General features: G+C 35.2%; 1 protein-coding gene across 1 annotated transcript in view; it reads right to left on the bottom strand.

Annotated features, from left to right (window-relative positions):
* TIM13 (translocase of the inner mitochondrial membrane 13) overlaps positions 1-10,305 on the bottom strand; it is a 39,800-nt gene extending 29,495 nt beyond the window's left edge. The window contains exon 1 of the mRNA XM_089810775.1: positions 10,062-10,305. Within this exon, the coding sequence (XP_089666901.1) occupies positions 10,062-10,175 (114 nt within the window). The 5' untranslated portion in view covers positions 10,176-10,305. The remainder of the gene's footprint in view (positions 1-10,061) is intronic.
* Between the last annotated feature and the right edge of the window lie 3,155 nt (positions 10,306-13,460).

Raw genomic sequence — 13,460 nt, 5'->3', positions numbered from 1 at the left:
TCACCTATCCAATCAATCAAGTCCTCTGGATTCAATTTACATGAGAAATCAGATACTTCCATCCTATGTCAGGTACTTAACCTAACCATAGATCTTCCCAACCTGTCATATTTGTCATCACCATCAGATATTTCAGCTTCAACTCCAAATTCCTTAGCAACCTCTTCATAACCATCCTTAGTTCTAAGGTTTCTGTGTAAACCAATATCTGTAAACCAGCTATAGCTGTTACACACCAAATTTTGCCTAATTTAAAAATGTTCATATAGTCGTTGAGGTCTGATGTGAAGTCAATTGACAAGTAAAATTAGTTATGATCATGTTAAATGGTAGGACGGTCATTTGATATTGTTTAATGTGAAAATGACATATTAGTTAATCATTATGATGTTATTATGATTATTGTTATCTTGAAAGCATGGAAAGTTGGTTATTCATTATAAATTCATCGGAAGTGAAATGGTGGTTAGTCGTTATGATGGTTATGAATAATAACTTGTTATAGTAAATTTAATTATTTTGCGGTATATGATATTATCGTGGAGAATTTCCATTTTGCGGGAGCACATCAAAGGGGGAGAAGCATTGTCAGAGAGGAATTGGGTAAGGGACACCAATCCATCAATGGTCGACACGTTGACTTCTAACCAACAAGGCTGAGGGGTAAACGACTAGACAAGCAAGAGTATACTATGGACTACCACCCCCTCAATAAATATGCATTATTTAAAAGATCAGTAAGCATTAAATTAAAATGTGTTACCTTATAAATTGGATGATCTCAGACCTTCCTGTGATATTGTTATGCCTTAGTACAATAATAACATAGCATCTACATATGCTTGCATATATATATATATATATATATATATATATATATATATATATATATATATATATATATATATATATATATATACACACTAAGTCACAAGGTTCGAGTTCGAGTTCGACAACTATAAATTTGGATGAAATTCGACAAGTAAAAATAATTGAAAAAAATTCGACGTTAAATTCGCCTTATGTAATTTTCAAAAAAAAAAAGTATATAGTTATTTAATCTTTATTAATAAAATAAATGATAATAAAATATAATCTTAACTAAATAAAACAATAATATTACAGAATTAATAAATAATAATAAAATATAGTAATAATTAATAATTAATTATTTAAATAAACGTAGAAAACATTAAAGTTGTACAGATTAAAAATAAATAAATATGTATAAAATATAAATATTTTCCTATAGTAAATTTGTTGATAAAAAATAATAAAAATAACATTTAATATTTATTATTATAATCTTATAAAATATTGAAACCTAATAACAATAAAAATAACATTTATTTTAATAATCTTATCAAACATTTATTATACTATCAATCCACATTGGAGACGCAGACAAAAACACGCGAAAATGGAGATACTGTCGTAGGAAAATGCAAGCACAGTTGCGGACAAAAATGGAGAGCAGTCGGCTAATGAAAATGGAGTAGCAAACGCAAGACATGACCTTCAGACGTCAAAATCTTCAGACGCCAGACAATGAGAATGTAGCAGACGTGACCTACAGACGATGAAAATGGAGCTGACGCGACCTTCAAACATTCTGCAGACGCAACCTTCAGAGCTTCATTTTGCCCTAGCCAAGCTTTAGATGGTTGCATTTTTTCTTTAAAAAAACTAGAAAACAATTCCATACAAATTTTTTTATGAACTTGAGCGATTTTTTAACATTTTTTATAGGTTCGCCGAATTTCGAACTTGAAGCCGAAAATTCGACGAACCTGTGACACAGTATATATATATATATATATATATATATATATACGCGTGAATTGAAATTAGAAGTATGTATACATCCACTCGATATAAGACATACGCTAGATGTGTTGTTAAAATATCACGCATATAAATACATTTCTACATACATACATGAGTATAGGTAGGTATAGTATGATATTATTATATTAAGATTCTAGCATGAGTTATTTTACTCTTGGCAAAAGTTTTGTTATTGATTCTAGCATGAGTTATTTTTACTCTTGGCAATAGTTTTATTATTTCACTTGTGCAACCATATTTCTATTGTTACAAGATTCAAGAATTGGCAGATTAACGGATTTCCGGATGATTGATTAATTGACAGAGGAACAAATGTGTTCCTTATAAAGAATTACAAGGACGTTGTTTCTAAAAGAAACAACGTAGACTGAAGACGAAATTAGAAACAAAACTGAAGACAAGATAGGAAACATTCCTATCTGGATTGAAGACAAAAGAGACAGGACAGGAAACATTCCTATCTAGACTGAAAGACAGACTACAGACATGTAGTTGACCATTATAAAAAGTATTTAACTACGGAGATAATATCTTAATAAAGATATTAAAGATATTATCTTAATATCGATATCATTCTTGTCGGGCCTATAGTTTTTATCAATGGTCATTTTAATATTATTGCCATATTGATCTCCTCACCACCTTCACAATCTTGCTCGTAACTAAGCATGCAGCCAAGAAGGCAAAGATTTATGGGACCATAGCTCATTTGGAAAAAAAATTAATACCTCCCACAAAGTGAATACCATCACCTACGATCTAAAACACTTATTTTCATTCTTGCTTCCCAATCATTCTCTGTGAGTTCCATACATATCTCCAATATACGCTTACCATCTGTCATCCTCATTTTTCAGTAGATAGTGCTCTTGCCTTCTTCAAGCATTACCTTGATCATATTCATCATTTCAGTGCCGGGCTTCGTGCACTAGACGGTAGTAGACGATTGATATAATTCTTGCATTTCATAGCAGCTAGTGAGCATAGTTCCAACATTGCTCAAGAACCATTCAAGCATTTTCAAGTGACGGCCACTAATCGGGTCATGAAATTATGACTACTAAAAACTTTATGTTTTTAGTTGATATAGTGAGACGTAGCTGAAGTTTGGATTTGGAGAGTAATATTAATGTTGTTAGAGATCAATCTAGATATGATCTATTGTATTCTTTCCTTTATGTATAACATCATAAGAATGCTTCAAATTGAGCAGAACTCTAGCATTTCTCATATAAATAATTTTCCTTTTAGAATTCATAAATAATTGAAGTGTGAATTTGTTCAAGGATCTCTGAAACATATCCCATGAGATAAGAGACTGCACCATTATGAATCATGAATAGACTTTACAGAATTAATTATCTTTTATAATGCCATGGCCTAGGTTGAGTAGGTGCATTGGTTGTGATTACAAATGCTTATACATTGACCCAACGATTCATCTAGGAAGACCAACATGGTCGAGATGAAGGGTGTGAAATAGCAATCATTGAAATATAGTTTAGTCTTGCATGATAAAAAGAAAACAATCAGCAACTTAAGCTAGTAATAAAAGATGTTTAAAATCTATGTCAGCTCGTGATAGTCCATTGTATAAGTCATGTTGTCAAGTTGAGTGGTGGGTGATCATGTACATAGTGCCCTGACAAACCCTTGGCCATGGTAGGTTAGTGGCATGCATGTTGCTGTGAACACTAGAGGTCAAGGTTGCTACCAGTTAGCAGATAGGTGTATGGAAGGTATCCTAAGCCTAGCTAGTTGTTTAGCCGACACTCTACACCAGGATGCTCAGTGACTAGACAATGGTGTCCCAAGCCTAATCCCCACGTAGGGAGGGCCTTTCTCAGTAAAGATTGTGTCGAGATACTTAAGGGTTTGTGGTTGGGAGGTTAAGCCTTTGGCAATGCTTCTCCTCTCCTCTGAAAGCCAAGGATTGCACAACTCAAGGATAAGGTCTATATGCAAGACATTTGGATTTCGGGTATTTTACTTAATATTTATGTTCCACATTTACAAATATGTATTGTAAATGGATATTATGGTTAAGATCACTTTCTCTTTCATTGGATTAAGAAGCAGTTAGATCAATTATTTCCTTTACTTGAATGTATGTAAATTGAAATGATTGCTAATCATGCGTAGATGATGCTATGGTCGTTATAATTGTCATTCATGTGACTTTGGGAAAGAAATTTTATTTTTTATTTTTTATTCATTAAATTAGTAAGAAACTTTAGCATGTTACAATAGCATTCATGATTTCATTCCTCATCCCTGCCAATTCAATTCTAATCTCATCTTTAAGATCTGCCTTCATCTGCTCAATCACCCTAGGGTCTATCCTTCTAGGAGGCATTTTCCAACTCCTAAGTGCAATTGCCTCAAACTGGCAATATGTTCAACAAGGAAGAAACCAACAAGGAAGAAACCAAAAGGAACAACCCCCTACAACAGGTCCACTTCCAGTCACCTTGTGCACACCTCTAATTGTTGCACGCCAGATCTGCAATCTGCCACCTCATAAACAACCAACCAAAGATTCACAAGTACTGAATCCTAGAGCGGCAACCACAAGAATCAAGCTTTTGCTCTAATAACATCTGATGCAGCACCAAGGACAGAAAATCTAAAGAATAGACAATCCACACCTTGCAGCACGAATCACGCAACATAAACACAATGAAACACAGATGATATGTTTCAAACATCAACCATTCTATTCACAAAATCTTTTCAAATTACAAGCAACATGTCAGGTTGTAAGGCCTCCCTAGTTGCGGCCAAATACAAAAGAAAGTAACTCAAATCTCAGTCTAATCATTCGCCTCTGAGCTATCATCTCTCAAGATGCCCCTAACTCAAGCTTCTATCTCCTCTCCCCCAATTATATCAATAGGTACAATATTTATGCAAATTAGACCTACAGGTCAGCTCAAACAAAGAATTAAATGAAGCGTGTAACTTTATTTAGGACGGGCCCCAAATAAAGAACATAACTCATATAAAACCACGTTATCTTAGATTTAGGTGCACACATGACCAACCAACCAAGATCCACAATCACACCCAATCAAATCCAAGAATCCTTGACTAAACACTAGATCTTCCAAGTCGGCCCAGAAAATGAAGAACACATTATCCATAAAAACATCAAAGATCCAAACCTAAACACCTTTGATCCGAACAAGGCACAATCATAGGAAACTAACCTCAGATTGGTCTCCATTAAGCATTTATGATCACAACCCATGAGGTAACCAAATAAATCAAAGCCGCCAAATTTCCTCTACAAATTGTTCACCAAGAACCAAGAACAGACTACTTGCCAACAAATTGATCATAACTCAAACCAAAATTAACCAAATGTGTTGGGGTCATAGAGGAAAGACCCAAGTATCCTCTAGAACACAAAGCTATGGTATCACCCATTGATTTAATCAGCAACTCAACCATCAGCCAAATCTCTCATACTAAACAATAAGAACAGAACAGGAAAACACAACTATGCAATGATGTCAGATTACCTACCTGCTCCTACATCAAAGGAGGTATGAAGTAAGGGAGAACAACTTTAAGGCACCTTGCAACAGAGACAAGTAGGGGGAATAGCTACTAAAGCACCCCTATTGCACAGAGAAAGGGTTTGTTGACAAACCCAAAGATCTCCAACCATGATATAGATCTTTGTGTGTGGGATTAATGCTGAAGTGTATGCCTATATGATAGAGAATAAATATGCATACAAATTGAAACCCACCATGTGAGAAGGAGAGCCTGAGGTATAAGAGGAGGGTGCATGTGGGCTCTTAAGTAGGTCATCCTATAAGGGCCATTGCAACCTAGGACAAAGAATGTTCTTACAAAGTCAAGAAACCTCCTACAAACTCCCCCCAACTCCAGAAGATAGTAACTGTTTGTATGGAGATTAGCCATTGTTGGGGAAATCAAGTACAAGCCACCAATCAAGTGGGTTGTGGTAGACATCCAATCTTAGCCTTGTGTAGAAATGGATTTGTGCCGGCCCACATCGTGTCTATTCCCCCAATGTATTTATGTTGAATCAAAAAAATTGGGCTTGCCAAGTGCTCTCCAAGTTTGAATATGTTAACTATGCTCCATACAACTCTCGAATATCATACCAAATAATGTGAGTGCACTCAAAACAAATAAGTGACACCAAAAGATCATCACTGTCAAAAATAACTCTATAGATTTTAGCCCTAGAGCTTTTCCAAAAAATATTCTAACAAGGTCTACCAAGAATAGGAAAAAGATAAAACAAATATGGCAATAAATGACACTCACTAAGATGAGTCAAGATAAAATCACGGCATTGCCTATAGTTCCCCTTCTCCAAGGTAAAAGAAAAACCCAAGTGCAACATTGATAATTTTTCAAATACACAAAGATAGTGTCGTCACATAGAAAATGTAGAAATCTCCCGAATGTAATAAAATTGGCAAAATAAAATATTGGGAAATCCTAAACGCCACTAAAAGATCTTCAACTGATAAGGAAGTACCTTAAAATTGTGATCAAAGACTTTAGAGGCCCAAATAGGGCAAATGAATCACGCTAATTATCGCAAGGCACCTTGGTTAATGGTCGATCAAAACTCAATTCAAACAATTTGGGACTCTAAGTGGACCTACAAGCCACAAAACCAAGTCCACATTAGCGACACCATAGTGCATATGAAGGAAGGAGAGAGATCTAGTGTGAGCCTAAGCTTGTGATTAATGTTGTATGAAAAGAGGTTTTTAAAGCCTAAAATACCTCCAATTTCTAGCAAATATGGGATAGAATGTCCCATGAAGATACTCCATCGCTAATGAAAAGACAAATGTCAATGCCTCTAAAATCAAAATTTTGTACTTTAATGTTAGGTACACGTGCAACCAATTTGCCTTCACATAAAAGTATAATATAAATGTACAATGACTCTGCTTATACAGGGAAAAGTGAAAGAGGTAGCACCAATCAAGTGCAAGAGAAGGAACAACTACCTACCAACTATTAGCACAAAATATTAAATGCATGTTAACAATGAAATATTAATAAGTTTACCCACTGCCTAAGAATATGATATGCCTAGGTTAAACTTAGCTATGAGTCCAACAAAAATATAAATCATTTTCCCATTCAAGCAACAGTTGTATGCAATGTTACTCATTAATGGGCATTCTTAGATTAATCCAACTAGCATGGTCAACTCCACAAGAGGGTCGGATTAAGATTAATTTTGATGGAATATTGAAAGGGAATCCAAGACCGTCTACTACAAGATGTGTAGGTAAATATTGGAAAGGCAATATTGACACTAATCTATCTAGTATCAATTTGGGGGTATATTGAAAAGAATTGCACCTAAAAGGCGAATACCAAAGAATCACAAATACAATAATATATGGGACATCACAAATTTGGAAAATCAACAAAATAATAAAATTAATTTGTGCCAATTTGGCAACTCTTGAAGCTTTCAAAGTCACTCATGTATAATCTTGCAACGCGGTGGCAAACATATTGTTCAAATGGGCAATAACACTAAATTGTAGAGATGATGGCATGGTATGGTAAGATTTGCAAGATTTAACATTTAAGGAGCAACAATACGATGAAGCATATAAACTACACAAAACTTAAGAATTTGTAGGCTTTCATGGAAAAGTATTGAATTTTGCCATACCTTGACTTGCCAACCATCGTATGAATCACAAAAAAAAGTATATTTTGGCTAGTGAGAAATCATATCATCGACCATCTTAAAGTGAGATTAGAAAGGGTCTATTTCATTTGCAATTGTTGCGTCCTCTATTTTTTTGGCAAAACATGGGCGAGGATATCTGCAGAGCAACGGTCACTGAAATGGAGAAGCCATTGCAAAGTATTGAGCCAATGAAAAATAGAGCTATGTAGTGCAAAGTTTAACAAGATGGGGGCAATTGCAAACCAAAAAGCAACAATTGGCATTTCTTGACAAAATCACTGACACGAGCCCAAAAAGTCCCCAAGATCGATGACCCCGTGTTTTTGCAAATGCTAAAAAAGTTGTTTGGTGATGAGATGACGACGTGGAACACATGCATTGCACAAACACCAACATTGACTCTCTACTTATGGCTTGGCATCTAGAATTTGGTAGTAAAGATGAGACCACGTGGATTATGAACACTTGTCTAAGAGATGGATGGTGTATGGCATACAGGCATTTATGGTCATTGCCATACCAAGGAAATTAATATAGGTAAGGGGATCCACTCTATAGAGCTCAAGCCACCATTATGTCATTTCTTTTGTGGAGCACCACAATGGACAAGGAGGAACAAAGAGCTCATTAAAGATTAATTATAAGCAGACATTGTAAAATGGAGATTGACCAATGACGATAAATAGAGAATTGACAAGCCGAAAAAATAAGTCAAAACAATTTAAACACATCAATTTTCCACAATCAATCATGTATAGCAACAGTTTCTGGAAGAGACCGTGTTAAGAGTTTTTATGTCAACGTTTCGGATCACACTCTGTGATCCATCATCAAGAGAAAAGAGAGTTGAAGGATAAGTAAGAATAGATTTGGCTTTCAAAGATTTTGGTGCATTTTACTGGTTACTCCTTTTTTGTTAAATATTAAATTGTTATATAAACTCGTATTTAGTGTAATTTTGTATAAAGAAGAGATGCTAAAACAACTCAAAAACGTACATTGGCGTTCTGAAGGCACAATTGTATAGTTGAAATCAGTGGTAAGGCCACTTTTTTGTAACAAGATATTTCGATATATAACACAAAAACCTTTTTACCAATCTAATTAAGAAAAATATTGTGTGCAATGTCTACTTAAGCACTCACCATGCTTATTGTAAGAAAAGGAGAGGAAAGGAGCACTTATAGTCCATGATATCGGCCATCTATTCTTTGGTTTACATATGGTGGCAATAATATGGGACTACCTCATACTCCTTGCAAGAGGCACCTAACTATGCTACAAATGCAGCGTACATACCTCACCCTCAGTGGGATTTGAACTAGAACTTTTTAACAATCCAATTAAGAAAAAGGTTGTGTGCAATGTCTACTTAAGCACTCACCATGCTTATTGTAAGGAAAGGAGAGGAATGACCATTTATAGTCAACAATACCAGCCATATATTTTTTGGTGTACATAAGGTGGCAATAATATGGGACTGCCTCGTACTCCTCGCTAGAGGCACCTAACTGTGCTACAAACGAAGTACACATAGCTCACCCTCAGTGGGATTTGAACTAGTGAGCTCTTTTTCAAGAGCACAAATTCTTCACCACTCAGACAACTCAGGCTGTGTATTTTCTGACTAATTGCAATTTCCTACTCTAGATTGCTACTACAATCATTTTTTCTTCAAGCTAAAAACAATATCTATCATGTTCACCATCAATCCTGTTATCTACAGTATTAATATTAATTAAGCTTTTGAGCAAAACATCCACAACTATTATTGCACATTTTCTCTCCTGTTTAACCAAAACAATGACAAACATAAGCATACCCAATACATCAAAAACACAGGCATGTGTGTCTTAAAAATATTAGCAGGCCTGAATATGATTTTGAGCTTGTGAGGCATCTGGCTATGCTAACCCACACTTAAATGAGTGCCTGAAACTAAATCCAAAAAATCTCCTTCCAGGGATAGGGACCGATCACCAGATACCAGGTAATCAAACTTGCCTTTGCAATTCACCTGATTGCAGGAGAAAATGCCAAAGCCCTGCAACCTATAAAGCCTAAGCAAACAGGTGGGACTGCATACCCCGTTGGTGGAACGCAAAACAAAATAAGAGGATTTTAGATGAAGAAAAACTAGGGGATACTCTCACTCGCGGGCACAGGAAATGAAGCTCGTCACCACAACCTTTTGGCATAATTTCCGACATACAATAACTAAAATGAACTGAACATTTCCATAAACCCTAAGAAACGAAAAATTTGAAAAACCCAGCCCTACGCATAATACTGGGCCCGGTTCAAGAAACACTAAACCCATATTCGCAACACAGGGTCAAAGCTATGTTGGCCATGCCATGAGTGTTCGATATCATTGAAAAGGTATCGTTAGAACATATGCCTTTGTCATTAGAACAAATACTATTTAAAGAAGGACTAAATTTAGCAAAAGACAAAGACAAGTTTTATCAGCATTGGCTGTGGTTTACTTCATAGAAAGTACCTCGAGAAATTCTTCGGCGTATGCCTGGGCAATCTGGGTCTTCAGCTGGTCCATTAAGTGATCATTGGAAGCGCTTGAAGAAGAACTCGGCGAAGGGGAGGAAAACGGATCCATCTCTATAGTCTTAGATTTGGCTACTGCTCCCCCTCTGCCGCTTCAGTTAGTGATGTCTAAAACACCAAACCTTACCAAAACCCTATACAGCGCTCTCAACTTATTTCAACCTACACAGGATTTGATGCAATGGATCGCTTTGCAAGAATTCTCTTGTTTATTTATTTAATTTAATTGATGTGGTGGGTACACACAATATATTTGAGTTATGATATTGCTATCAGGATTTAGCTGTGTGATTGTTGAGTCAAACTCATTGATCCATATTTCATGAGTAGTGATTCAACATGAATCCATCTCTCATGAGAATAAATGAAAGACTTAGCACTCATTGGATCTAGGTGATGCTCACAGGGGTGAAGCATCGGGATATCTCGGGAGGTCACCCATCCCAGTACTACTCCAACCTGAGGCACTTAACTACAGAGTTTCCTCCATAGTTAAATCCTCATAGCAATATCATAATTTGACTTGTTGTGGAAATTATCTCCTACTTATCAATATATTTGAGGTCAAAGATTAGAGGTTGCTAAATAAACCAAAATTATGTCATGGGCGTAAGTAATTATGTCATGGGCATAAGTAATTATGTTCCAAATGAAAAACTAAAAATATGAAAATTGAGTTATTGATTGATAAGTAAGAGATATTTTCAAGAGTAAGTAAATTTATGATGTTGTTATTAGGATTCAACTTCTAGTTTGTTGAATCAAACTTGACCTATGTTTCATGAGTGGCGATTCACAAGAACCTTTCTTTCATGATTTTGAATGGAATACTTAGATGTTCTTATGAACTATTACTTGTGAAACACAAGTCAATGAGTTTGATTAAAAAGATTGCATGATAGCCATATCAAGGGTTATTAATACTCTTGGATTGATTCATTATTTTTTAGTTCCTGTCGGATGACAAGATATTATAGCATATGTGTGATCTTATTTCTTTTTTCTATTTAGCCACTCATTTGTATTTATTATTGCAATGTCGTGTTATTTTCAAATGTTTGTACGTCCATAAATATTTTTTCTATTTCTTAGAAGAAATTTAGCTAATTTCCTATTGATTTCTTGGATGAGCAGTAGTCATTTCAAATTTCTTGTTCTTGTTCTTGAAGTCTCTTACGTGCTTTCATAATTCAACTTTGAAATTGGTGGTATGCATTTCTTGGAAAGGAAATGTTGTCCAGTACAATGATTAAACATTCGTCATGTCTCACATTTTCTTCCTCTTATCCTCAGTGAAGGATATTTTATCTTCTTCTACTGGAGTCTAAGCAAAATCAATCTTTCATAAATGTAGTTCAACAATTGCATACCTTCCCAAAAAAACAAGAAAGTGGAGCAATGTTGACCTTATGACTTTTCTCAATATCACATCTTGCTTTATCTCGAATCATGTAGGATATTTCAATGCATTTGTGGAAATGAATTATTTTGGAACTCAACTACATGTTTGACATATTTAATGTAGTATGTTTGCTAATTTGTGTGTGCGATAGGAGTCGCCGAGAGCTCTAGATTTTCATTGTCTATTTATATTATTTGTAATACATATTTCTTTTTGTATCCAACGGTTGTTGGAGACTAACGTGTTGTTCAAAAATTGAGCAAGTTGTGTCTTATTTAATTTAGTTAGGCTTTTTTCCGGGCATAGGGCATAGTATGTTTGTTTGGGCATAGAATCCCTATGCCCGGGTGGGGGGGCTATAGTGGAGTTTTACCTGCATGGATGCTTTGAATAGGAATCAAGAGTTTGATCCTTACCAGCGAGTGCGCCACCACAGCCCCTTGAGCCAACACTTTGATTGGATATCTACTCTACGCTTGCTTCATTATATATCGTTGCCTAACAAATGTTCCTAAATGTTCCTTTTAGTCATCCCTATTCTTGACTTGGTTGTCCTTCAAATTTTTATCACAGAGCATACACTACAATACGCACATCTCTTAATGTAATATATCATCAAGATGAAACCTGAACCCAGCACTATCACGGTAGGCATTGACCTTCTCAATTGACTTTGCAATCAACGTGTTATTTTATATTGGTATTAGTATTATTATTATTTTCAGATGCCTGATCATTTTATCTTTTTGGGGTGTTTTATATTTTTTCCTCCTTTGTGTTGCGTCTTTTATTAAGGCCCACTTGGCTACTACAATTGATCTAGAATAGGCATCAACAAATTCCCAAAATTTCAAATCTTTAGTTTGGGTATGCCAAATCAAAATTAGAAATAGGAATTTGTATTCCCATTTTGGCCCCAAAATGAGCATTTGTCATTCAACGTAAATAGGTAATATTGGAATTGTAATTCCTAATCTAGTTTTGACTTTTTGTATTTGATGAAAATTTCAAGTTCGTTGTAGAAGCAATTGAAGGGATTGAATGTCAAAGCCTGGGCATGCTAATTTGAGGATTGCATGCAAAGGGAAGAAAGCCAACAAGACATTGTAAGGTATTTTGATCCCTAAGGAAAAGTTGACTATTAGTATCAAACACTTAGCCACTTTCTAAGCAGAGTAAGTCAGTCATCACTGCAACCAAGCCAACATAATGAGTCGAGCAAATATATGAAGTTGTGTACTTATTTAGTTATGATCGAGCACTAGTTAGTGTCAAGTACACACAAGTGTCACGGAGAAAAATAATATTTGTCGAGTAATATATAAGTTGAGCCAAACAAGAAAGACCAAAGTATAAGCCAAGCAATTTAGTTCATGCCAAGCTAGTATGAGTCGAAGATCAGCAAGGAAGAGCAGTAGAGGACGAATGTCAAGAAGCTATTGAAGTCGAGTAACACAGTTTTGCATAATTGTTTAAATTTGCACAAACTTTAAGGTAAATCATTCTTATCGAGCTAGAAGCATATTTTACAAATCAAGGAGATAATCAAGGATTTTATTACACATGTTATTGTAGATCATTAATCCCTATATACTGAGTTTAGCCAATCAAAAAATTGGAAGGTTCAAGTAGCAAAAGGGATAAATTAGATCGTTGATTTTGATCTAGAAGCTTCGTCAAGTAGTTATAAAAGGAGGGTTTTAGACCTAATTTGTGTGTACACGAGTGTGTGATCAAGAGGAGTTTGAATGCAAAGTTTGGAGATGAATCAGAGTGTTAAAGGAAGAGGCGATCGAGTAGTGAATTGCAGAGTTAGTGACATATTAGATAATAAAGGCGATCAAGGAATTGGATAGAGAAGATCTATTATCAATATTGAAGTGCAAACCCAATGATCAGGTATTGAAATTTTTAACATGTATGTGTTTCAAGGTT

The sequence above is a fragment of the Cupressus sempervirens genome, chromosome 11 (genome assembly GCF_028749045.1).
Source record: "Cupressus sempervirens isolate cs-2001-9-10 chromosome 11, ASM2874904v1, whole genome shotgun sequence".
Taxonomy (NCBI): Eukaryota; Viridiplantae; Streptophyta; class Pinopsida; order Cupressales; family Cupressaceae; genus Cupressus; species Cupressus sempervirens.
Note: the sequence above shows the minus strand (reverse complement) of the source record. Positions and strands in the feature narration are given on the sequence as shown.